Source organism: Carassius gibelio, chromosome B13 (assembly GCF_023724105.1).
Source record: "Carassius gibelio isolate Cgi1373 ecotype wild population from Czech Republic chromosome B13, carGib1.2-hapl.c, whole genome shotgun sequence".
Classification (NCBI taxonomy): domain Eukaryota; kingdom Metazoa; phylum Chordata; class Actinopteri; order Cypriniformes; family Cyprinidae; genus Carassius; species Carassius gibelio.
In genome coordinates this window covers 9,699,573-9,726,627 of record NC_068408.1, presented here as the reverse complement: position 1 = coordinate 9,726,627, position 27,055 = coordinate 9,699,573, and the positions used below count along the sequence as shown (strand labels likewise).

Genomic DNA, 27,055 nt, shown 5'->3' with positions numbered 1-27,055 from the left:
ATCCTGTGACAAAAAACATTCTTCATTGTTACACAATCCTTCTGAAATAATTCTAATATACTGATTTCGTATTATCAACGTTGAAAACAATTTCTGCTTAATAATAAGTTCATACTTAATATTTTTGTGGAAATCATTATATGTTTTTTCAGGATTCTTTGATGAATATGAATTTAGAAAGAACATAATTTACCTGTAAGTTTTGATTAATGTAATTTTTCCATAGTAAATAAGTTCATTTCTTTTTAAAAAAATCTTAAACTGACCTCAAACCTTTGAATCATACTGTATATTCTTGCTCTTCTAAGTCACATGAAATCTTTATCTGAAATTCAAGTCACTATTAACTTTTAAACAGCTTTCAAATCAAATATGGCACCTTTGGTGCATTCTTAACACCGTGATGTTTGGCTACTAGACACTAGCATACAGTTTAGTGTATAATGACATATTTCTATCAATTTCATCACACAGAACTATCCTTTGGCTTCAGAAGTTGAATGGACCAAATGTGAGAAAAAAAAAAAAAAAAAAAACCTTGCATCCGGTGGTAACTATGAACTGTTAATGTTGTGTTTTATGGAAAAAAAAACATTGTTTTGAAAGTAATTCATGACAGAATGTTCATTTCTAAAGAGAATTGATTCCTTTAATCTGCCTGCTGACAATGTTTTCAGACCAGGGAATAATATTTGCGTGGGAAAGTCTAGAAATAGCAATCATAGACCATGTGCAAGTTCTGCCAAAGCAGCTCGCACATCTAAATTAGGTGTCTCGTCTCTTTGATGTGTGCGCGTCCCTTTGGCGGAGCATCATTTGCTGCAGAGGGGCTGTAAGAACAGAAGCCGCGCTAGTCTCCCCCAAGTCGGCTGTTTGAAGGTGACGTTTGATGTACCTCACGATCAATCCCTGTGCCTGTCGCACGCTGCGGCGGTAAAAGAGGAAACGTGGGAATGGGGCTGTGCCGAACGAGCGATCTGTCCTGCCCCCAAAGAGCTTTATAAAACACAGCCCATCAAAGTGACAGACGGGAGACCTCCTGCCCAAATTCTCGCCCACCTCACTTTCTTTTTCTTCCAAAACCTCTCGGTTTGCTTTGGCTTTCATTTAGGTTAAATTCACACATCAAAGGGGCCAATACGCGAATGCTAAATCGATCTCAGACGATGTTTTCAAAAAGCCTGGATGGCTTGCATTATCATCGTAAGTATTAGCAAAACATGTGGTTCAGGTTTCAGTCGGACGGTGTTGTTAACATACATGTTAAAACCAGATATAATGCCCGGAGATAAACCGAGTGCAATGCTAGCATGTTGAAACCATATCTTTTTAGGTTTCCATCCTGGACAGGAAGTCGGCCCTTCGAGAGTAGCACAGGGAGACCCTGCTTTTCATTATTAATGGCTGTTGACGGTAGACCATGGGCGGCGGCTTGTATCCGTTGGAATAAGATAAGTCCCTGCTGCCCGCACCTCTGTCCTCAAGGCGGCCGACGCATATAAAACAGTCTCTCAGCTCGCTTGATTAGAACAAGGCATTGAAGAGAAGAAATGCTTGAGAGGTTGGTCGAGTAAAGTGAGCAAAAAGCCATCCATATTCAGAGCCCATGCCTTCCGCCCTCCCTGGGCCCATTCTCTTATGTAAGTGCCCTTGACAGACTCATTGTGAAATGATTGTATGCATTATTCCCGTTGATTGAGTTGAGGTGCAGGCCAGACACATATTCCTGAGGGCGATTGCTCGCCACACCTAGTGAGCCTCTTCTTTTTCAACGGTCTTATCTACTCTACCTGTAAAAGAATTTTTGACGGCTGAACAGAGAGACTTTTTCCCCTCCTTTACATCCTCACTTCTTTCAAGCTTTGACAAGCTTGAGATGACAGAGTTACTCTGTATGTGTCTGTGTTTTTCTGCGCTCAATTATTTATTTATTACCAGCTATTTGGGTGTTGAAATCTATGCAAATGAAATTCTGCCTGGCTAAAGAAGAGCGTATAATAACAGAGCTGAGAAAAAAGGGAGGTATGTCCCCTTTACACAAAAGAATGTTATAAGCGACACTGTGTTCATTTGCACGATTAAGGTATGGCGGATGTTTGAATGCTTTAGTACAATCCCAACAATGGCATTTATTTTGCGCTACAGCTAATGTGTGGAGAGGGAAGCCTGAACAATAGTTTCATGCACCTTTATTATTCATTATTAATATGCATGGTTCCATGTTACAAGGCGCATTATCTGTGCGCATCGATTTGTGGCCAACACATGAATAAAATAGTAAGTACGTAGAGCACAGATGTGCAAGACGATATGAAGAATTGTTATGGTTACATTGACTTCAATAATCAGTATAAAATCAACACTTGGGGGTTCTTCTAAAACTCCAGTTTTACATTACACTTTCTTTCAAATTGAACATTTTGACAAGGGATTACACAAACTATATATTTTCTTCCTGCGATTGCAAAGTCTGAATTTTGTTTAACCATTACTCTTGATTTCAGTGTCACATGATCCTCCAGAAATTATACTAATAAGAAAAATACTAATATGCTAATTTGATGCTCAAACATAATGTCTTCTTAATGTTTGGGATTCTTTGATGAATAGAAGAAAGTTCCTAGGAACAGCATTTATTTAAAACCGAAATCTTGTTACATTGTAAATATCTCTACTGTTACTTTTGATCATTGTAATATTTGTGTGTATATACTACACCTATCGTGATTAAACCCACCTAACGTTAAAGTTTTTAAATATACTTTTACATTTCAATCATTTCAAATTAAATCATCAAATTAACGTTGAAACAACATAAAGACAGTATATTTTTTAATTGATGTCTCTAGGCAATAGTGCTTTTTCGCTAATATTTAATCATCGACTGTATGTAATGTTGACCGTACTAACATTACAGTATAACATTTATTAGACTTCAAAATATACTTTCTAATTTAAGTGAACTTAAATCAATCTTCACATAAACTCATTATAATAAATGTCATATTTAACTGTGCCCTTCAGCAAGTAGGAAATATTCAGAAAATAAATACATTTATCAAACAATTAATTCTAAATTAAATATGGATGAATCCTTAAAGCTACAAAAGTTATTGATTTCTTCTTTTTTCAGCTGCGTTATTTGGCTGCTATTACTTTAAGAGCTCCCGCTGCTGAATATGATGCAAATCTGACATGCATACTCTTAGTTTAATTCACGCTTTAATATGAAATGATAAACATGAGCACTACAAGCACAGTTTAATGACAGGAAAATTATTTTTTACTGACATATGGCTTGACAAGATCTTAACTGACTGCAGTTTACTGTTGTTCTACTGAAGCTGCCTTGTCACCATTTCAGCGCTGGTTTGACTAGCTCTGAAAAATGTTTGATGTGGTCATAAACATGTTCTGCGTCTAAATAAACCCAGTTCTTGTCGATAAAAAAGACACCATAGCAGCAATTATGAGTGGGGTGGCCAACCATAGCTCTGCCCCTTCATTAACAATGTTAATGCAATTAAACTGGAAAAATTAATCACCTTCGTTAAAACGTGAATTTTTTTGACAGCACTATATAAATATTTAACTGTATTAATTAAGCCGAACACCAGATTACTGCAATTCATGGAAACATCTCAATTGTTAATAGCCCGAGATGCTGCAATCACCGTTAAACGTGTATCTTCACGGGGTTCATTCAGCGGTCAGCACCCGAAACACAACCATAGTGAGAAATGACTTCCCACAAACAGGAACTGTAAAGAAACAATCACAGGTATCGCTCAGAATAATGGCCCTTCCCCCCCATCCTCACTGGTGAGTGCTGGTCAGTCTAGCTGGCTAAATATCTTTATGAGGTGAATTATACGTCCACCTCAGTGCCTCAAGTGGGAAATTACAGTAGATAAGTTAAATGGAACTGCTTGAGAAAAAAGGCAGACGGGGAAGCTCATCAGCTACGGGTTATGATTGCCAGTTTATCTCCAGGGCATAGAGGACTTCCTTTCTAAAGCACAGTCCATGACCCGCCAGTAACCCTGAACACATACATAAATGCACTTTCTGTGAATTCAAAGGTTGATCTGTCCATGTTTTTGCTAATTTTAATGGTTCCTTTTTCAAATGCTCGACAATGGTTTGCACAATAGCGCACTTTTCCGACCATGATTATTCTTTTTACTTGTATGAAAGGGTCTAATTTGTCCCATGCTCCCTCTAATTGCATTTGTATTCACATACACCTTCTTAAAATGATATGAACCAGTGATCCTCTTCTCAGCTGAGAGAGCTGAGATTGTTGGGAGTGAAAATCTTCAGGGATATGAAGGGAAACCTCACTTGTCAATCATTGTTGTTGTTGTTGTTTTTAATGTCTCCTCCAAACATACATATTCTCCTGCGTGCTGTTTGTTTGCCAGGTGAATGCATAGAATAGAAACAGGCCACCATAAAAGTGTTGTCTTAGTGCGCATTTGCATTTATTCATTCTGAAGCTAGCCAAGCAAGAATAATGATAATCTTTTGTCAACATGCCCTTATTCATGCATAAGTGAAAGTAATGATTGTTTTCATCTCAGCGTTGTCTAATCTCATAGTCAAGCCAATATTTTTACAGGCCATTTTTACTGTTGTTTCAGTCGTGTCTCGTTTTACACACAAGTAGATGAATGTTTATGATAAATCAATACTTTTTTTTTTTTTTTTTTTTTTGCAACAACAGCAGCAGCAGCAGAGGTTTGCAGTTGTATTTTTATTTAATTTTTCTAATAAAGTAAATAAAATAGCTTTTTGATTATTTATGGATCTCGAATATAATGCAGATACCCTAAATTGCTGCCATGCAATACGTTGTGTATAAGATGTTTTTTTTTTTTTTTTTTTTTTTTTTAAAGAAAGTGCATACTTGTTCCGCTGGAAGCCCATCCTGTAAAACAAAAATGGAGCGCTCATAAGCAAAAATAAATAGCATGCATTGCATTAAAATAAAAATACACAAATGACTTCTTGATTATTTATACATGTGTAGATATCATGCACACGTTGTATGGCTATAGCTTTAGTTTCATGAATTTATAAATGGTCTGTTCTGGTCCTCCATCCTCTAATTGAAGAGTTGTTGCTCTAGTGGTCCGGAGGTTCATGTATTATGCATAGAAAACAACTGGGCGCAGGCTACATTATGGTCCTATCATGCTAGCCGTGTCCTGCTGGTATGGGGAGAGATGATATTTCATATAGTTACAGCCTCATTAAGGGGCCACACTAACGGCCAAAACACACACACACACACAAACACACACACACACACACCCTGGACAGCATGCTGTTTAAGCAGCTCTGCTGATGTAGCCATGACCCTAGAGATCACCACTGCTAGTATTGTCTTGTCTCATTGTCATTATGTGATATAAGTGTTGTAAGCCTCAAAACAACACACGGTATGCTGTTCTGAGTGAAGAAATTTAATTAAATGTCTTGATTTTCTCTCTCTCTCTCTCTCTCTCTCTCTCTCTCTCGGGAGAGTTCCCAAATGACCTCCATTTCATGCTGAGATTTTCAGTAGATAATCAACGATGAAAAAACTGCATTGCAAGGGATGTTGAATTAAAAGAGCATACCTTGTTAATCTTTAACAGGCCATTAAGTAAGGTTTGTGAATATTGTGCTTTAAGGTGACCGAGTGAATAGAGTGAAGTTTCAATTCCAATTTGCATTAGCATTATGTGTCTTCCATAACACTGTCTGTATTATATCTTTCTTAGAAATGTCCTATTTTAAGAGAGAGAGTGAGAGAAGCTATTGAAATGTGTCTGTCTGTGTACACCCTGAAAGGCAGCTTGTCATTGGTGGATAGAACTGAAACTGGTGAGAACACATCAATAATTGACCAAGCTTTTATTCATAAAGAACAGGATTATGTAATGAGAAAAGCACTCAGACACCCCCCCCACACACACACACACACTTCCAGATCTCATTTGCCGAAGCACTAAAGATAGAAATCTTTGCCTGAATAATGCAAACACGCTCCTCGTTCCCGATCCTTTCTGTACACAGACTTTAGCTGAACAGATGTGTGCGACAAAGTCTCCGTGCATTCACCATGACAGCATTAACAGCTGATCTTTAGTTATGTTAGTTGTGTACAAAAGACAGAGCTGTTTACAAAAAACAAGAAGTTATAATAAACCATAGAGAGAAATCATGTCTTATCATCTATCTATCAATCGATCTATCTCGACTGACAGACTGTTTTTTTCCTTCATCCTTTCTCTATTTTGCTTTTTTTCTAAGATTTAAATGCATGTAAAAGGTCAGTATTCAGACGATTCCTCTGTTTTCTCTAATTTGTTTTTTTATTTTTATTGTGGCAGCACATTTATATTGAGATTAGGTCTGATTTAGCAGGATATTTCAGGCTCTTTCGTCCTTGTCCATTTGCATCATGTCTGTAAACTAAGAAAAGAAGACTTGGCTATTATGCCAGCAGGTACTTACTGTACATGCTTAGATATACATCTTGTAAGACTTTACTCTGCAAATAATCTGTGATTTCAATCATAGATGTTGATAGAGAACCCAGAATTCTGGAATGTACCAAATGAGTTGCTTATTCTATTTTATGATGCACTGTTGTGTTCACTAACTAGCACACTTCCAGTACTGTTCTGAGAGCTGGGGCTAAAGTAGTGTGCTGACCAGAAATCAGTTAAATTGTCAGGTCACAGAAAGCAAGGATGTGCAGCATAGTCTGGACCAATGAGATTTCAGTATGGGCGGGGCTAATCAGTGTGACACAGCAGGAAGAGAAACGGAGCAGCTGAGTCTGACAAAATATCACTCGTGGTTGCACTTAACCAAAACCATTCATATTTTCCATGTTTTTATAAATGCGCGTACTATCTCAAATTCACAGCTAATAATAATAATAATAAAGAGTTCTCTGTTAAGTTGTCTTGTTACTTGTCTGCTGTAAAATGCTGACTGTACAAAAAGTGTGGCCTTGCAATGCGACCTGTTTATTGTTATTAATTGCCAACTGCCGCCCACCTTCCAGGGCCTGGAGGAGTCAGACAGGAAGGGCTACATTATTTCTCTCTCAGACTCATGCGCAGCTTCCTTAACTCCCCTGTCATCACGGCACTGATTGAATTAAACCAGCCTGCTTCCCTCAGCCTTCTCGCCTCAGACCAGCCTCATGCTGACTGACAACCAACACATTACTATGCACAAGCAGCAGGAGGACGGCTACGAGCAGATATGAATGTATGAATAGATAGATAGGATAAAAGGACGGAGTAATTGATTTTCTATCTGCTCTTCCATTTCATTAACTGAATAAATGTACTTGATTTTGGGCCGTTTTTTGGCTTGTTCAAATCAGCCCCTTTGTTCCATTGTTGGTTCTTCTCATTGTTGGTTGACTGTTGTTTTGGTAGCATGATAACTTTGCAGAAGAATAAGCTGTTTTGTACCCAGTAGAATTGGGGAGGTGCGGGAGCGTTCCCATGATCCTCGGCAGTTCTGAAACAGTTCTATACGTCATTCTCTTGAATAACTTGCCTTTGACGATCTGACAGGACGCTTTGTTTTGTTGTTGTTTGTCATGTGGGATTTGTCCTGGTGTTAAGCAGTGTCACAGTTTTAATTGAAAAAGTGTGTTATCTACAGTGGCACGTATTTACATTATGAATTATACACACAGAGCTTTTAAGTTTGTTGACGATGTATAGACATAATCCACTCTGTTTTTTTTTCTTCTTTCAGATGTGATCCATACTGTCGGCCCAATCGCCAGAGGAATTTTGGGCCAGTCTCAAAAAGATGACCTTGAATCATGCTACGAATTCTCCCTCAAGCTGATGAAGGACAATAACTTGAGATCCGTGGTGAGTATAAAACCTTTAGACTTGACTTTACAAAAAGTCCACTTCAGACAAGCAGCAAAATAACAGTTTTGAAGATGATTGTACAGTGGTTATGTTGCTGGAAAACATACTGCCTTGTTTGCACATTTATTGTTGATCATTGGAATGTTGCAACACAGCCTTTCAGCAGGGCCTGAGGAAAAAAAATAGATAAAGATACAAGCAGGCAACATTTTTTGTTGGTTTCCACAAGGGTTTTAGTGGTTGTGCTGTCGTGCCCTCCTCAGTGACTAACAGTTGCACTTGCTGTTGTTGCAGCATTAATTCTCACATTTTGTAACATGAAGCAGTTCTAAAGCCAGATGTTGAACGTAATTCACACTTGGGCGGTTTTTACATGCTTTGTTTTGTTTTAGATAAAGTCTTTGTCTTTTGATGAAAATATTTCTTAAATGTCCTTAAATATTTTATCATTTCATATTTATTTCTTCTATTTTATGAATGCATGTTACTGGTCTTATTGTGAATACTTCATCAAGCATGTGTCATTTTTATTTTTGCATTATTTAGCCCTCTTTTTTATCTCAGTGTTTTCTGTTAAAATAGCACATTACTGTTTTCGTGACATATATCAATAATTTAGTCTGCGTAAAACCCATTCTCTTTTTACCTTAATCTCCCTCAAACCCACATTCAACTGATCTGCTTCCATTCAATAATCAACCGATGCTTAGCATCAAGTCCCAGTCATACTTTTTTTTAATCAGTTGTCCATTTGCACATTACAAAGATCTATCAATACTTCCATTTCATCATTATTTTTTAACTTTGCTATAGCCATAATCGTATCAATTGAAAATAACATTTTGTTGAGAAAATGTCAAATTAAGCCAAATATTCAAACATTCCTGAGCGCAGAGTTGAACTACAGTAATTTTGTTAATTTTTATGCTTTGGTAATCCACTTAGCTATCCATTGTCCATGTTTAAATGTTTTAGTGTATTGTTACAGAAAGAGTGTATCTCAAATATTTTTGTCATGGTCCTGTTGACAGTATGTTTAATTAAAGTCTGTTAATTATCATCATGATGCTGATTTTTTGGTAACATCCTACTTATTACTTAGGAATACTGGATCAGAAGTATTTTTGTTGTACGCTATATTTTGAGTGCAATTACTGAGTTTGATTTGCTTGTTCATGTATATTTAAGTGTCAGGGTCAATTAATGCCAACTAACTGGCAAAACATTTCCAATGAAGTCATGGAAGGAAATCGAAAAAAAAGGTGTTAGTTTGCTCTCTAGCTTTAAAAGAACCTTATAGCCATTGAAACAGCTGGAATGGATAAGGCTCATATTTTCCATATTGCAACTATGTTCAGACTGTTTCTCAGCTCTGTAAATTACCAGACAACCTCAGGCTTTAATAAAGCTGGCTAAAGACCAGCAGCTTTGGACCAGGAAGACGCAGAGTCTGATCGTGCGCTGTTCCAGCTGCTGACCCTATCTCCACCATCTGGTGCGCATGAGTTATGGATCTGCTTTAATCCATGGTGGCCACAACCAGAGGGGCCGTGCGCGAGACAGACCAATCAGATCCTCCATCCGAACCAGCAGAGGCCCCTGAGAGGATCTCTCACAATTAGCAATGATGAAACCGTCTTTGCGGGACAAATCAGTAACTCCGAAACTTGATGAACCACTTTAATCTCACCGTGAGGATGGAGAGGTCTGGCGTTATCATCATTACAAGGTTAAAATGGCATGGTTAAAGTTGCACAGATTCACTTCTGGTTGCGAGAATTGCGCATGCCTCGCACGCTTGACTGACTGGGAGTTAAGTGCTAATTAGTGATTCTGTTTACTCCGTTTTATCTTATGGTGTACACAGCCCTTCACCGCTGCAACCCACGTAGAAGGTCATGAATGAGTCTGGGGGTTTGGGATATATATTTACTCCCACAGCATAGCCCAGAGATTCTTCAGAAGCCAGGAAAGGGGCTGTGCATCCTTCGCTCTATATTTGTTTACCGTTACAGTACCCACTCTCTTACATGCATATTCCGCACATGTATTTAGCTTCCCTTCTCTATTTATTGATTCAATAATTCACATATTGACGTGAAACAGTGCTCTGCTTTTACTCTAAGGCAAGTCCGGTTTGGTGGGACATGTTTAGACAGCTGCTACAGATTATTTCTGCCCGGTTTGATTGACTTATGTCTGTCCGGTGAGTTTTGCTTGCCGTTATGCTCGAGTGCTTTAGTGTATGTATGCATTTAGTGTTAGTGGCAAATGGTGAAATTATAAAACTTCCCCCGTTTTTACGGTCTATGTCAGTCGCTGATTTATAGCAGAGGTTCCAGACCACTTCCCTGGTAGATTAGTGCTAAACTCATTGGCGAATCTGTCACTTAGAAAGGAAGAGTAGTGGATGTTTCTAGAAAAGTAACGGTTCACCTAGTGGGATGCCGGAGAATTGCAAGGCGATTTGAGACGTGAAGGAAAAAAATTGAAAAATTCATAAAAAACGTAAACATGTTCAACAAAAGATGGGAATTGGATGAGCTCTCAAGCTAATCCTTGTTCTTGAGAGCCCAAAGACAGCCCCTGAGGCAGAGAGAGATCTGAACATGTGCTGCGGCCCACATGTGCTGCACAGACAAATTCCCCTTGATTATCTCAAGCGATGGGGACCCGTGAACGTATTTTCTGACAGGAAGAATCCAGTGCTTTAATGTTAGTACGAAGACCCTGAAAGCATAGTTGAAATTGTATGGATACATGAGTGCAAGTTAACTGTGAAAACAATCCTAACATCATTTTTGTGAATTACAGTCCAACTCTACTGTCATTATTATTATTTTAATTATTATTAGCAGTGGTGATTTCTGAGCACCATATGCTGAACTGAATGCTTGTTTTCATTGTCATTATAATTTTTAGGATTTGAATCACCCTGAATATCTTTAGACAGGTGTGTTATCTGCTGGAAAGGTTAGAAGGTAAGCATCGATGCGCTTGTCGCTTGCCAACAAACACTCCTGCAGATTGGGATGAGTAATGTTTTACTGGAAGCGATAGCTTAGGGCACATTAGTTTAGCATGCCACCTGTGTTTGCACCGTGAAGCTGAATAAAGGATGAGCCTCATCTTTAGAAATGACAAGCTCTCACAGCCAAGATGCTTAACCTCCAGAATGTGGTTTAACACTTCTTGGACCAGGAGCGAGAGATGGAGGACTCTCACTCTTCATCTCTGTCGGGTTTTGCTGTTTCTGCTCTGTTCAACATTAATACTGGGAAAGATCCGGAGTTAACCTAGTGAGGGTTCGAGAGCAAGGATGAGTTTGATTATAAAATTTCAGTGTTATTGATCCTATTACTTAGCAATTATTTTAGTTTTATTATATTACATTTTAGTTTTTATGTAGTTTTGTAATTTTTATTAGTATTGGATTTTATTTGTTAGAATTTTAGTAATTTTTAGTATTTCAACAAAGGTTTGTTTCTATAAACAACCAATTTCCAGTTTTTCATCTAATATATTTTGTTTTATTTACAATCTGTGCATCGATCTGTCTGTCTATTATTCTTTAACTTTGAAACTTGGCTTTTTTATTTAAAATTTTGTAGTTTCTTACTTAAAAAAAAAATAGTAATGAATTTCTTTGGTTTTCAGTTTTTGACTTTTTGACATAACTTTTCTCAAACCATACCAATATGGTTCTCTTATAATACTACTTATTCAACTTTTAGTACTCTTTGTGTTTTAAAAGAAGTATGCTGCTGTGTGTATGTAATAAAGTGTGATTAAAATCTAGCATATCTGGTCACACGGCTCCCATGTGAACTTCTGTGCTCGGCTCGTTTCTGCGACCGAGTGAGCAATCTGTCACGTTCCCCCCGGAAGCCGGTTGGAGCCACGTGTGACCGCGGCCTGGTCTGAGGACATCAGTAGAGCTAACCGCGCTCCAGAACGCTAGCTTGGGGAATAGTGGGAACTGTGGCTCTGGCGCAGTGCTTTTACCATGCACCCATGAAGCCACAAAATGCTCTACGGCGCTGAGAACTGATCATTTATGATGTCCCTTGTCTCGATCGGCTGGCTAGATAAAAAAAAAATTGCTGCCGCAAAGAACTCTGCTTATGTGCACCATAAGTGGTAGTTGCTCATATGGGCGGTGCTGTGGTAAAATGAAAGGGACAAGTGAGTACAGATCGCAAAATCAGTCAAGATAATAAAACTGTCTAAATGGCCTGGGTGGGAGGAGTTTTGCACTAGTGTTCTGTCAATAGTATGAGAGCCAAGAGACATTAAATGCACGACACTTGCAGGGGTATTTTGGGACAGCGAGAGCTTGGGGAAGCAGTAGTGTTTTTTTTGTAACTTTGTTAATGAGAGAAGACTTGATAACAGTTGCGAAGAACAGAAAGAGAATAGAACCACATAGCAGACAGTGTTGCTGATAAAGCATTCACACTTTGTGATTAACCAGGGTGTTAATTGTCAGACTTTTTTTAAGCCTGAAGCACTTAAATTACTGGTGGAAGAATGAAAAGCAATTGCTATTTAGCTTCTCTACCGTTCAAAAGTTTGGGGTTTGTAAGACTTTAAATGATTTTGAATAAAGACTCTTATGCTCTCCTAGGCTGCATATATTTGATCAGAAAACTACTTTACAATTATTACAATAAAAGGGAAAAGAGTAAAATCAATTCCTGATGAGAATCAAAAAAGTCAAATGACTTTTCTGATATGAAATTATTATTTATATTAATATTTTTTTATACATTTAAAATAATAAATTATTTAAAATAATTATTTATTTTATTATTCGTGCAAGTCTTGAATCAAATCTTTTATTTTTACTCCCAACTTGGTGTTTTTTGTGACAAAATTTGTATAATCTGGTTGAGATCTGGATATTGGGATCATTTCATATAGTGTTTTTTCTCTCTCTTTTTATACATTGAATTGTAGCAGAGGTAGTTGTGCATGTATTTGCATGTATAGCAATTCAATAGTCAACCCTGCAAAGAGCAGCTCATCTCCATACGGGCTTATTGAATGCCTGAAGCAACTCTAGGACGATAGATCTCCATCGCAGCCTGTTCTCTTTCCCCTCCTGTAAAAACAGCCAGGCGTGAGGACAACGCCATCTGGTAGTCATTCCCCACTCCAAAGCGATTCGTTTTCCCCCCAAACTCAAACATACCCTCTGGTCTTGACCTTTTACAAAGAGAAATAACTATGTTTACCCAAAACATCATCATCGTCTCATTTTGTATTGATTTTTATTTTAATTTTTTTGCATGTTTTTGCTCATTATATGACATTTATCTGAGTTATTAAATTGCCAACCGCTCTTATTTTTCTTTAAAGAACAAAACCACCATACTAAAATGGTCTGTTATGAACATTTCTGGGAAATAAGTAAGATACAAAACAATGAGGGTTTTCCCCTTTACATTTGGCCCATTATGAATATCCGATATACCTCAAATGTCTTTGTTGCACCGCTAATAGTCCCATGAGTAACAGACCTCCTCCAGGTTTTCTAAACCCACAGGGAACCACAAGTAGGTGCTTTCCGCAGTGCTACATCATTGAGATATTTTGGTAAATACGCATTAAACAAACTCCTGGGCGGTCTACTATCATTTTGTAGGGAATAAAGAGCTGGGCAGCATTTAGTGGCCTCTTTTTTTTTCCCAGACAGATGTGTAATCATAGCACTAACTTACTTTTAGATTGTCTCGAAACCAGAATTGTTGATTGAAATACTGAAAGCCCAACAAGAATGAGTGATTGATGGTGCTGTGCGGTGAGATTGAATGTCCAGTTTTAGATCGTTTCAAAGTTTCCATTGGCTCTGTGTTGTAAGATCTGATGATTTTTTTTAGCCTCCAATCCCACAATAGAGGTGCTCTTAGCATTACCATTACATTAGACGTAGTATTACGATTGTATTGTCCATGAAAAGGTGGGAGACTTTATTTTCTTATGTATAGAGGGTTGAAAGACTTTACACCTTTTCACAAAAAAAAAGGCTTTTAATCTTAAGAAGATTTCAAAAATATAAATTCTGTCATCATTTACCCATCATAATGTTGTTCCAAACCTGTATGACTTTTGATAAATGTCTTGATAAAGATTTTAACTGTTTTTGTCCATGCAATGGACATAACTTTCATTGCAGGCCTTTTTCTAAATATATTTTGCGTTCCACAAGAGAGTCATACAGTTTTGAAACAACACAAGGGTGAGTAAATTACAGAATGTTCATTTTGGATGAACGATCACTTTAAAGCTAGCACTGCTAAATGGTGGGCTGACCACATTATGGGGCTAATGCTAAAGCGATCACAGGTGATGACTGGTCACTCCTTCATTTAGCTCAAAGTCTGAATTCTAACGCGGTGTGACTGGATCAAGGCTATTTCACTCCTGAATGAGTGCACCGCAATAAGAGAGCTAATTCTTTGATGCAATCATCTGAGGATACAGAATCAATCGCAATATTATTACCTTCACTGTTTGGGAGCAATTTCTGACACCATCTCATTTACATGGTGCTTAATCGATGCATTTCGAGGGGCATGCATAATTAATAACCCTACGCGTGCATGAGGTAATTAATAATTGAACTGAATGATTTTACTCAGCGTTGTACCAAAGTGCCTGTGGTGATGTTTTATTGCATGAACATGTCCAGTCATGTTCCAGCTTATTGTTACAACAACAACAACAACAAGAAAAATCTCTTGAAAACAATTATAAACACGCCAAGTGCAGGAATGGACCCCTGAAGATTTTTATCACGGCACTTAGAACCATTGTGCTGCTTCATTATTTATGCATCTAAATGTTCGCATGTAAAACCGCCACCCCATCTGCACTCGCTTTCAGGGATTCAGCTCCCCGAGTGATTAATTAATGTACATTTATGTGCTTAACGGATCGCGGAGCAACTTTCTCTCTGGCCCCTTCCCCCCCTTTTGCTCATAAATTATTGTCACCGTACGTAAGTGGAACCGGCTTCGTTTCTGGATAGCTGTGAGTGGCATAAAGCTTTTATTGTGGGTGTGCATGGGCAGCTCGTAAGACCACTAAGCAAACTGCAATAAAACTTGACAGTATTGAAGGGTTTATGGGTAGATTCATATAAACTCTGTTTTATTCTGTGTCCCCTGATCGACTTTTAATGCTTCTTTACTGGAACACTCCAGCATTTTCTTTTGCTTGCGCATGTTGTGATATTGAACCATGTGATGAGCTATAATAAGTGAAATTATAACTTTTTTAATTTCATTATTTTGCTCACACTGCTCACTACATTGCGGTAAACTTAATCAGGAGAGCATGAGACGCAGCCTGACACTTTGTTTCCCATAAGCCATATGCGTGAAGATGAGAGCTTTGGTAATGAGCAGCAGATTTGAATGATGATGTAAAATTACTCTGCTGCAGGACCTTTTTATCTTGGAACGCACTTGTGTTTATGGTTTTAATATCCGCGCTTTTCCCAAGCAGCTGTAATGGGGACGCAATGCTCTCCGCCGGAGTCGAAATGTGCCCCCCCCCCCCCAAACCCCAGACTTCTGTGGCCAAGTTTGTTCCCTCTGCCCTACATAGAAACACCTGCATACATCTAAAAGGTTAATTAGAGTGAAGCTTTAAAAAGGTCATGGTGTCACTTAGTGTTGTCTTTGCTATTTATCTGATCCAGAAACACAGCCAACAGTAAGCCAATTAGCTCCAATTAGGACTTGTTTGGGTTGCCTAGCACATATTAACGAAGATTTCATCTGTGATTTCTATAGTCACCCTTTCTCTGAATGAGACGAATTTGTGAAACTGCAAAGTGGGGCATCGATGCATTCTTTGACATTTCACCCCAACAATCCAGGAGCCATAGTCAGGTTTGGTGTTAGCCTGAAATATGGAGGTATGTAAAATGTGACATTTTACTCCAGCGGTCTAATCAAGGCTGATGAAGGGGCATAGTGGGGGAAATAAAGCATGTAGCCAGCATGCGGGGTGTGGCTAACTGATTACGAGCCTCAGGGAGCCATCTGTGACTGTGTACTATTATCTTTCTTCCTTTTGGAGGTAATTTTAGAGTATGCGGGATGGGGGGTAGTGGCAAAAGTGAAACAAAGTTTGAATGGGAAAAGTTTATGCCAGTGGACTTTCTTAACCTAAATGCACTTTGCTAAGCTTTGATATGTGGTGTCTATCAACTTGTCGAGTGAATTCTCAGAGGAGGAAACTTTTGAGATCATCTAGTGAATTTCAATTGTTTGTATTCCTCTTCCACACCACTATATGGTCGACAGCCAAGAGGTTGTCAGTGGAAAATGTTGATTGATCAGATGTTGGTCTCCTTGACTCCGTGGGAAATGAGAATTCCACAATGAGTGGATATTAATTAGACATTACCACGGGTGGGTTTCACATTCTGAAGCAAAACAAGACACTTCACAGTGACACATGGCAAGAGAAAGAATTCTGTTTGCCAAAAGGATTCCCTGTTGTTCGTATAGTCAGATATAACACCTGAGAATCAGTGTTTTTGATGATTGACCATATCACATGTGGTCGTGCTGTGTAATGCAAGGCTTTTTATTAAACATATTTTAAACAAGGTTTAACCGAACAATTAATAGGTCATTTTAAAGTTTGTTTGCAAAGGAATTAATTGTTTCCTGTAAGATTGGGTTGGAATACAGTGGCCCCAAGAGTTAGAGACTCAATTCAGACTTAAACAATGGATTCAGACTTCAGCTGAGGCTAAAAGTAATCGTAAATGCAATTAATTGGCGTTCAGTGAGCATGTCAAAACAAGCAATCTAAGATTGACGACTTTGCCCAGGAACGAAAGTAATCTTTTACGATTTCTTAAATTGCTGGCCTAAATCACTGTGCACCAGGCTTCTGCGGTAGAACCGACTGCCATTGAAATGCGTGACCACAGAGTATAAAACCCTGAGGAACTCGGTCTTAAAAGAGGCAGGGATCATTATTTATCAGAGCCCTGGTGAGAGAGGAGCATGTTTCATTCATTAGAGACATTTGGTCCAGTGATATGTGAAGGTCTGTCAATGGGCATAATGCCGCTAACACCTCATGACAGCCTTCATCCCATGGGCGAGGCAGACTCAACCTATGAAAAGTGCAAGAAATCGCTTAATCAGTTCATGCAGCTGGTGTTCCATCTTGCTGTCGTTATCACGGCCGTCGGTGTTGATTGCAGTGTGAGAGGATGGTGTGAGGTGCAAGAAGTGGTCTGTCCCTGGTGATTGTTTTAACAGATTGGTTTTCCTGTGGCAGTGGGGAGGTGGTCAGGATGAGTTCTTGTTTACATCATTACAGTTAATTAACAGGCAGAGGTAGAGCAGTGGAGAGCAGATGCTGGCGGGGCTGGACCCAACACGTATATGTGCGTGCATGACAACGGTATCGATGTCACTGTTTTTCCCACAGCGGTGGCCGTCAGAGTTGCTCACCTCAGTCATGAGTCCAGATCAGCTGCAGAGAGCCTTTCTGGATCTGAATGATTTGATTAGATAATCCGAGCGCCGTCAAGCATGCGAAAGCCCGTCTTTGTCTCATACCCATCTCCTAATTCTTCCCTCCCAGTTACACTCTCATCATTACACTTCAATGCAGCTACGCATGGGGGCATTTTCAATTTAATGCTCGCAGATGGATATTTTAATTATTATTGAATCAACCGTAATGGAGCCTACGAATCTGAGCATTCTTTATAATGCATTTAATTAAAGTTGCAGGGCGTGACATGGGACACGACACCACCACTGCATCAGACTACTGCTCGACAAGTAATGAAGGAAAAAGTAGCCAATTATCTCACACCAACAAATAAAGGGTTTGGTTTTTGTGCATGGAATTAATGTTTTTCATACTTTTCCCATACAGCTGAATAATGTTTTCCTGGTAACTGTATTTTAAAGAAACTATTGTAGTTTCAAGAGCATTGTAAAACAGCTGGTCACGGGACAAACTCAGTTTCACAAGCTCTGTTATTATTATCATTATCAACATTATTATTATTGTTGTTGTTATTATCGTTACGATTATTATTACGATTATTTTTAATTTAATTTAATTATATTGTTGTGAAACAAGTAATTTATGGACAATCTTGTTAATTTTATTTACACAGTTTAATTATTAAACTTCATTTATGAGCAATCTGTTTCACATGTTGCTATCGATGTTGATAATAATAATAACGTGGTTATTTAATTAATTGAATAAGCACACTGATTTATTTTATTCTGAATCAAGTACTTTATGAACAATCTGTTTCACATGTTGCTATCAATGTTGATAATAATAATAATAATAATAATTTAGTAATTTAATTGTATAAACAAAAGTATTATTATTAGTCAGACATTTTTTTTATAATAGTAATAATAATAATAATAATAATTCTTATTTTATTGTGAAACAAGTAGTTTATGAACAATCTGTTTCACATGTTGTAATTGTTGATAATTCCAGTGATAATTTAGTCTCTGTGTGTGTGTGTGTGTGTGTGTGTGTGTATATATATATATATATATATATATATATATACACACACTAAATTATAAATATATTATATACTATTATTTATATACTAATAGTATCGTTATTGTTTTACAATTAAAATTTTTACAAAAATATAAACATTTACGTTGAAAAGTTTGAGCGCACTTGAGTGAAATCATGCTTTTCATGATCTTTGATAAATTGATGTAAAAAAATAAACTGATATTTTGCGAAATGTTATGACTTGTCTGTTATTCTAAATATAATTCATTCTTTGCTACAGTAACACTGAATGAGCAGGTGTGTCCAAACTTTTCACTGGTTGTGTAAATGTACATTTAAATGTTGATTATGACAGTGATTTAGACTAAGACACACCTGTGAACTTTTAACATGTTTCACAGAGGTGAGTGTCATCCACGCTAGCACTATGTATATGGAAACAGGTGTCCGTGGGATATTTGCACCTCCAGACTCACACAGATTGCTTTCCCGCAGAGCTGCTAAAGGCCTCAGTGGTTGCCTCACATCCTGTGACATCGTGCTCCATATGCACATTAATTTATGCCTACCACAGCCGCTGACTCAGAGAAAGGAGGGAAAAAATGCACCGGCACATCTTATTAGATTTCCTTTGTAGTCCAGATATCCAGTGTTGGACATATTTAATAACCCTCAGCTAATTATAACTGCTTGTTATAGTTTTGAGCAAATTATTTTCTGGAGGGTAATGCTGACAGGTGTGCTGAGTGATTTCTATGGCCTGCTGCCATTTTCGGAAGTGTTGACAGAAATGTGGACAGAGGAATGGGGTCTTAGGGAGTTTTGCCGAGGGGAGAAATAACCTGGTCTTTGTTCGGTTCTTAAGAGACACTGGAGTGATAAAGTACCTCAGCTTTTTTTGGGTTGAGCAATGATGTACCAAATTAGGTTTTAATCACATAACAAGGTTTTTATCATGTAACTGACATTTACTCTTCAGCAGTTTTTCTTTGATATGGTATCTCAACGATTTGAACAAAATATACAGTATATATATATATATATATATATATATATATATATATATATAAAATCTGTCATATGGCTAGATTCCTTGGCATTGACACTTTTCTGCTTGCAGCATGTTCAACACATTTCCAAAAATAATGTCAATATTTATACCAGTTTTATATCTAATTTTAAATAGTGCTGTTTTTTCTCTCTCTGTGTTGGAGGATTTCTCATATTTTGGTGCATTGCTGTATATAGCTTTCCTGAATTGAAAACAAAGCCCTTCTTCGAATCCAAACAAAATCCTTTGACATTTAAATTGGATTTGCACATAATATATACAGACGTGATGCAAATGTATACATGTATGGTGAATGTTAATTCCATACACACATGCATGCATTTGTTTACGAGTGTTAATTCTACCATAGACAGCAGTACTACTTTTGTGTTTACTGCTTTTTCCCTCCAGGCAGAGAGATTGAACGTTTTCATTTCGAACATAAGCGATGTTTACGCCCATAATTCTTTAATCACACCCACCGTCTCAGCACATCACCGGGTTTAGTGGAATTAGCATCCCTCAAGGTCACTTCTAACGAGAAGGTCTTCACTACACCTGCACATCATTGATTGGCTTGCAGCTTCAGCCAGGCACAAAACAAGGTCTGCTCTCACATTCATGAGGGAGCCTCGTCGCATCTCAGCCGCGGTTATGAGAGACGCGGCGAACCCTAATGCAGAAGATGAAGGTAGATCAGCCCTATATACGACCATGAATACCAAGAGAGGCACCACAATCCATCCTCATATATCGCTTGTGTATTCATAGAATAGATTTCATAGCTTTTTACTCGGTTTTCTGTGGTCATGCATAGGGATTAGACCTACATTTTTCTTCAAGTTTAATGTGGCAAAGGAATAGGTTGCCTAAATTTTTTTGTTATTTTGTTATTTGCACACCCTCATGTTATTCCAAACCTGTATGACTTTCTTTATTCTGTGGTGCTCAAAAGGGAAATTTTTGAAGAATAGGCTGTCAAGCTCCAAAAAGCACTATAAATGTGTTGTAAACGCACTCCATATGACTCATGCAGTGTTGGCAAAGCTATTTTGAAACTGTATGGCAAGATACAAGGATTGCATTATTTACAATAGTTCAAACTAGTATTTAAACTACACTCAAGCCTACCCTCAGGAAAATATACAAACAAAAAGTATAAGACTCTGTTAAAGGGGTCTCTTGTCAGGATCTTTTAAATTCTATATTTCTCAGAAAGACTATGATTCAGCAAACAACAGTATGTAAAGGAAGAAAAAAAAAACAGCATTTTTTTTCAATGCAGTATACATTTTTTCTAACATTATAAATGTCATTACTGTCACTATTGATACATTTTATGGAAGCCCTTTTCTGCTACTGTAGATAATAATATGTATAGTCGCAATTCAATATTTTTCAGAGTTGCATATGAATTCTGACTTCCTTTTCTCAGAATAATGAGATGTAAACTCTCAGTTGTGAGTTATGAAGTCCAGTTCTGGGGAGAAAAAAGGCTATGTTCTCAGAATTGCCTGTTTATATCTCACTATTGTCTTTATTTCTCAGAATTGAGTTTATATCACATAATTCTTTATAACTCACAACTGCGAGTTTAGCTCACTTGTGAATTTGTATCATGCAATTCTCAGAAAAAAAAGTGAGAATTGCAAGATAAGAAGCCGCAACTACCTTTTTTATTCAGTGGTGGAAATGGGCTTTTTAATTAGCAAATTTAATTTAGTAATTTTTTAATTTGATGCATTTTCGCTAAATAAAATTATTATTGTTATTTTTTCAGAATCTCGCTAACCACACACTTTTGATTGATTGTGTTTTTAATTTACACTAATATTTAAACAACACCCTAACTTTAGTTTATAACTAAATCACAGTTTCATACGTGTCTGCCATTGACGACAAAGCCTGCTCGATGCATCAAGCAGCATGGTCTGCTACAGCAGAGGTCAAGATGTTCAGGGAAAAAGATCAGCATAGCCACTTCTGGACTGTATGTGAATCACAGATGAAGTCATTGTAAAAATGGAATCAGCTGTGACCATTCGAGAGTCCCTGTCTTTCCTTTTTTTAGGTTGATCTGGCCTCTAAGATGGTTGCAATGTTATATTTATGTCCTCCGTCACCATAGCTCACTCATAAAATGGTGAGCCGTGTACCAGTTATTTAGCATGTAATGAGATTCTAATATGTGACATTGAGCTCAGAATAGATCCGAGATTATAGATATTGGTCTTTTTTGGCTCTCTGCTCGTTAACAGACTGACAGCCCTTGAAGTGAATCCGTGCTCCTGATCTTTAGAGGTAATTAAAAATGATATGGCACATTTCCATTAATCTGTCATCTAGTGCCCTGCTGATGAGTTCTTGGCGTAGTTTGCCAGGTTAACAATTCGTCTCGCTGTCAGGCAGTGACCTGAGATTGTAAATGTAAATGCAAATGTACTTTATTTGGTCTATCTTGAAGTAAAGATTCAGATCTCTCTTTTCTATAAATGCATAGTACATTTGTTGCATAATTTTTACAAATTAATAAGACAAGTACATGAAACATAATGTACTAGTTCCCTCTTCAAAGGGAAGGTCATTTCCCGTGTTAAGTTTCCACTATGCTCTGTGACATATTTCTATAGTAAAAACCTGTGATCCGTGAAGCGTAAAACCATCAAATGTCACAATGTTTATGTTAGCTTATAAACGTGGCCAGGAATCGTGCAGAGAGAGACATATAAGCATCTTACTGCATGCACTGCTTGTAATAAATGAGCTGTCGGCTACTGATGTGTCACGTGGCCTTCTGGGATACACAATTTGTCCTGTCCTTACCTAATGAGGCAAGTGCATTCACACATCGAGGTGCTGATCAGCTCTCTGTTTTGCTGTATTTATTTTATGTATTTATTTGTATTTTAAATGTAGTAGCTAATATGGTGCTGGAGCTAATGTACTGTATAAGTGGAAAGAGAAATGGTCATTTAGAGATTGTGTGAAATGTGGATAGCCCTCTATTTTTACATGTAATAAAAAGTAGATTTTGTTTTCTTAATAGCATTTGAGCAGAGTATTGTCACCCAGACAAATAAAATAGTAAGGCTTTTTTGTTGTTGTTGTTATTTGTACTGTATGTACAAAAATGTTTTTTCAAAATATCTTCTTTTAAGATCCACTAAGAAAAGTAAGTCATGCATGTTTAAAATGACATGAGAGTGGGTAAATATTCATATTTGGGGTAAACTATTCTGCTTACGGGCCAAAAAGTGCAAATAGTTGAAGGGACATCCGTTTAAAAGAATGCTTTAGTAAGATATTCTAGGCTATATTTACTCCATAATGAATTACAATGTTCACAACTGCTGTTAACAGTCTTCCGTGTTTACTTTCTATATTTTTGTCTTTAGTTAACCCACAATGTCTTTACACAGTTTTCTATTTTGATGTGTTTTGCAAACCATCATTATACATAACTGATTACGGACTAGTGAGGCATGAGATATAAAGCGATAGGGGTGCTGCTTTTCCTGTCCCTCTCCGTATGCTGTGTTCTCTGAGGTCTTTCTCCAGCAGAGCAGAGCTGATTAGGGACTCAGTGGGAAGTGTGTGGGTGCCTGGCCAAAAGTCTCCTCTTATTGTCTTAAAATGGCCCCGAACTGTGCAACTCTGAAGCGGTGTTCTGATTATGCTTCCCTGATGACTTTTTTTTTTTTTCGTTGTAGATTTTTTCAAGTGCTTATGACCCATTCGCTTTGGCTTTCTACAGTTTTGTAAATGTAAGATTATTAACGGCCTTGACTTGACACAATCCATCACACTCATTCTTGTGAAATGTAATCACTGAAGTTTCGCGCTAGCTACGTCTGAGCCGTAATTGAAAATGGAATGGCTAAATCTGGGTGTTAATTAATGCGTCATCAATATTCATGGCGATCACCTATAAAAAGGTTTGAATGTTTTTTTTTTTTAATATATGACTTTTAAAGACACGCGGTTCCTGCAGTGAACCTAAAACTAAATATTTTAGTTTGAAAGCATGCCACTCATCAATTTGGCTTTCTCATGCAAATATCTCTTTATCCATGAGGTATCGGCGGCTCAACAATGCCGCTCTATAACGGCACGTATGTAGGCTGGGAGACCGGGAATGTACTGGGCAAAGCGGCTATAATTCATCCGAACCACCTGGTGATTCCCCCAGTCACCTTCCTGTTTCCTGTGTGCCAGATGCTTCTTGCATACCCAATCAATCAGCGGTGCCGAGGTGCTGCTTACCACGGCCGACCTTGAATCACATTCCCCTGCTTCTGCGTTTTGGGGGCTCGTCCGGGAGCTTATTCCCTCTTCAGTGTTTCTCATTTGGAGACACACCTGTGTCCAGACCCAGATAAACCGTGTCCTCCGAGACTGCTCAGGGCACTTCCCTGCCTCTCTGGAAGTGCAGCAAGGCTGTACTCTGGGAGCCCCAGCCAATCACGAATCGGCCATGCAAGGTGATTTAAAATGCATTGGAGGAAGGAAGGTATATAATTATGTTTCTCGGAGGGGAATAGGCTTAATAACCAGCTATAAGGCAGTCGGCTTTGTCGTAAGATTTAGGCAGGGTTCACGCTTCCTGAAGCTACTGTTTTTATTCGTCTTCACTCATGGATATTTAATACTCATGGATATTTCACAGATGTTGACAAAAGCTTAATCTGTGCTCCAGGCGAAAGTCATCCAAAGCAAAATTTGTTTTGGCAGCAGAGTGCCAGTTTCAAAACGGTTATGGAATACCTGTCTCTCTGTGCCGCACGCCTCTCCCACGCCACACACATATTGCTACGAGGCATTTAATTCACACAATTCACACTGAAAACGGATACTCCACACACAACAGGGAGGCTTATGACGACTGCTGGAGTGCAAAAGCTCAAACACTCCACGTTTCTGTGGGCTGACAGGCTCAGTCGGTAATATATGATTGTGAACCTTGCAAAATGATTGGCTTCTTTTTGCAAGTGAGCTTTAAATATGTTAGTAAGTTAAATACAGTTACTTTTCAGCCTTCTAAAAATATGAGCTTCGAGCCGTATCGTTTTTACCTCATTTCCAATCAATGCTTCCTCAAGAGGCGAGCTACTTTTCATCTAAAGAGCAAATGACAGAAATCAAATATGAAAGAAGCATAGAAAGGAATGTGTGTTCTTTTGGAGTCTTTGAAAGTGATGTTTGGCAGGTTTGAGCGTTTTTGTAGGGAAATTGCATCACTTTCCTGCTTAATGTTTTTGGCTATTTTTGATGGCGTGGAGGTCGGGCACTGCAGTTCCACCTGACTGCCGGTAGACATCCATCCAGAGCACCTGGGCAGGGTGAAGGAGCGCGTGTGATGCCAGGCTGGCCTTAGGGTCTGATAGAGCACTTCCTCCCCTGAAGGTGACCTTCACTCCCTGGAAACTCAGCGCTGGATGCGTCGGCTGTCAGCTGTTGTGGACCTGCCACGGTCTGTTAAGCACTTTAATGATGACCACTGCCAGGGGCCGGCCTGCACAGCATGGCATGCAGACTGGAGAGACCCCTCCTTCTTTTCTCTCTCCTTTGACTCTGTACTTCTTTTGCCACTACACTTTATTTTAGCATTTTTTATTAGTTCTTCTTCACAAGAACAAAATAAAATGGTCAGGAGTTTTTGAATGCAGATCTACTTTGGTTTTTGTAATGTGTTTTGAATGCAGAAGATGAAGGGCTCATTTTTTCTGAACTAAATTCAAGCGATAAATCAAATGCATCAAATTATATTTCCTTGTAATGGGATTGCATAACACAAAGTAAATGAAACAACAATTGGGTTTGATATTTCATTTTTATAACCATATAATCAACATTGTCATAATTAAAAATATAACTGAATGTTGAAATGATAAATCAAATACTTAAACTGACGTCTGAATTAAAAGCTTTAACTGCCTGTTCAGTTTATGAATCAAAAACTCAAGCTGATGACAAATGATAACTCGAGTGCAAATTATACCCTACATCATTCATGTCAATCAATGCACATGGGCAGAGTTTATAGGAAATTCAGAGACTGTAGTGGTGCAAATTTTGATTCATCTCAGTGCCAAAAAGATTTGTTCAGTGATTTCTTTTTTGTTGGAAACAAGATTGACTTACAGTACAACCAACCTGAATGAGAAATACAACGTTCATGATGCCTAGTTTATTCATTTTGTTTATTCAATTCAGCATTTCATTCACTTTGATTATGACACTTCCTATATCTGCTTTTTAGTAATTTTTTTATTTTATTTTATTTTTAATATTCATTGTATACTAACTATACTTTGTCCTACCACTATATAACATGTTCTGTTCATTCATGGATCCCACACCACTCACAGATATTAAATGCACTGTCTAATCAAGTTCTAGGACTACCAACCATAAAGTTTTTATATTTTCATGCTCTGCCCACCTTTCCCGATTGGCTTATCTGGTCATTTTCATGTGGTTTATCAGTCTGATCTGATAACAGTGTGGTACAGGATGATTATGGCAATACACTATCGAAAACACATTTGCCATTTAATTTACACATTTAACCCCTAAAAGTGCACAAGCTCCAACATTCTGAGGTTTAACAGGCTCAGTCAGTAATATAGGGTTGTGAACTCCTGCATGGCTTCATTTTGCAGTTTGGTATTCTGAATCATAATTTGAACATTATTAAAGATGTTTAATTATATCAGTGTTGTACTGGATTGATTGGGACAATTATTAAATTAAGCATAGAGAATTTTGTTAAAAAAAAAAAACCTTAATGGTTATGTTGTGGAAAAAGGAAGGAGGCAGAGTGGAAGGTAGAGAGTTCATGGTTCTCACACATTTATTCCCATTCACAGCTTGCCACAAAATAATACGGTCAAAGCATAAGAGTAAGACTGTGAAAACAGCTTTGGTCTTTCTGTGGCAGGTGTTGCTACTCAAGACTCAGAGACTTGTGGGTGAAATCTCCTATTTTAAGAATGGTCTCAATCACAGGGTTAGATGTGACTGTCCTTAAGTAATTTCCACTTTCCATTTCAGTGAATGACAAACGAGTGAGCTGCATTTCTCAGTGCTCTCCTGTAGTAGACCACAGACACAACCTTATTTTGCATGGAAAGTTCAGAGTAATCAATTAGCAATCATTCCAAATGAGCAACCTTTAGCTTGAAGAGACTTCAAAGTTTTTCTTTACAATATGGTGACCATATTTCAGCCATCATTACTCTAAATCCGTCTTAGTGAAATTAATGTCTTGGAGAAAAAAAAAAAAAGAGAGAATGTAATCAAATAAAGGTCATATGAAAATGAGGCAACAGCATGACTAATAGCGAAGGGTCCCGGCACCATGCGCTGTAGCAACAAAAGTGTCATTCTCCAAGTGGGTCATTATATGCTATAGTTTTCAGTGACTTGTGCTGTCCTTTGATCTCTCGTTTTTCCAATGCAAAAGAAGTGGAAACCTCAGAGGAGACTTTTTTGGAGCGCCATGGCATTCTATCATTTTACTGAGCCAGGGCGAACAAAGTGAGCCGGCATGCTTTGTGTC

General features: G+C 38.0%; 1 protein-coding gene across 4 annotated transcripts in view; it reads left to right on the top strand.

Annotated features, from left to right (window-relative positions):
* macrod2 (mono-ADP ribosylhydrolase 2) overlaps window positions 1–27,055 on the top strand; it is a 501,746-nt gene that overhangs the window by 312,544 nt on the left and 162,147 nt on the right. For all 4 annotated transcript variants that reach the window (XM_052572472.1, XM_052572470.1, XM_052572471.1 and 1 more), the window contains one exon: window positions 7,774–7,895. In XM_052572472.1, the coding sequence (XP_052428432.1) occupies window positions 7,774–7,895 (122 nt within the window). The remainder of the gene's footprint in view (window positions 1–7,773; window positions 7,896–27,055) is intronic.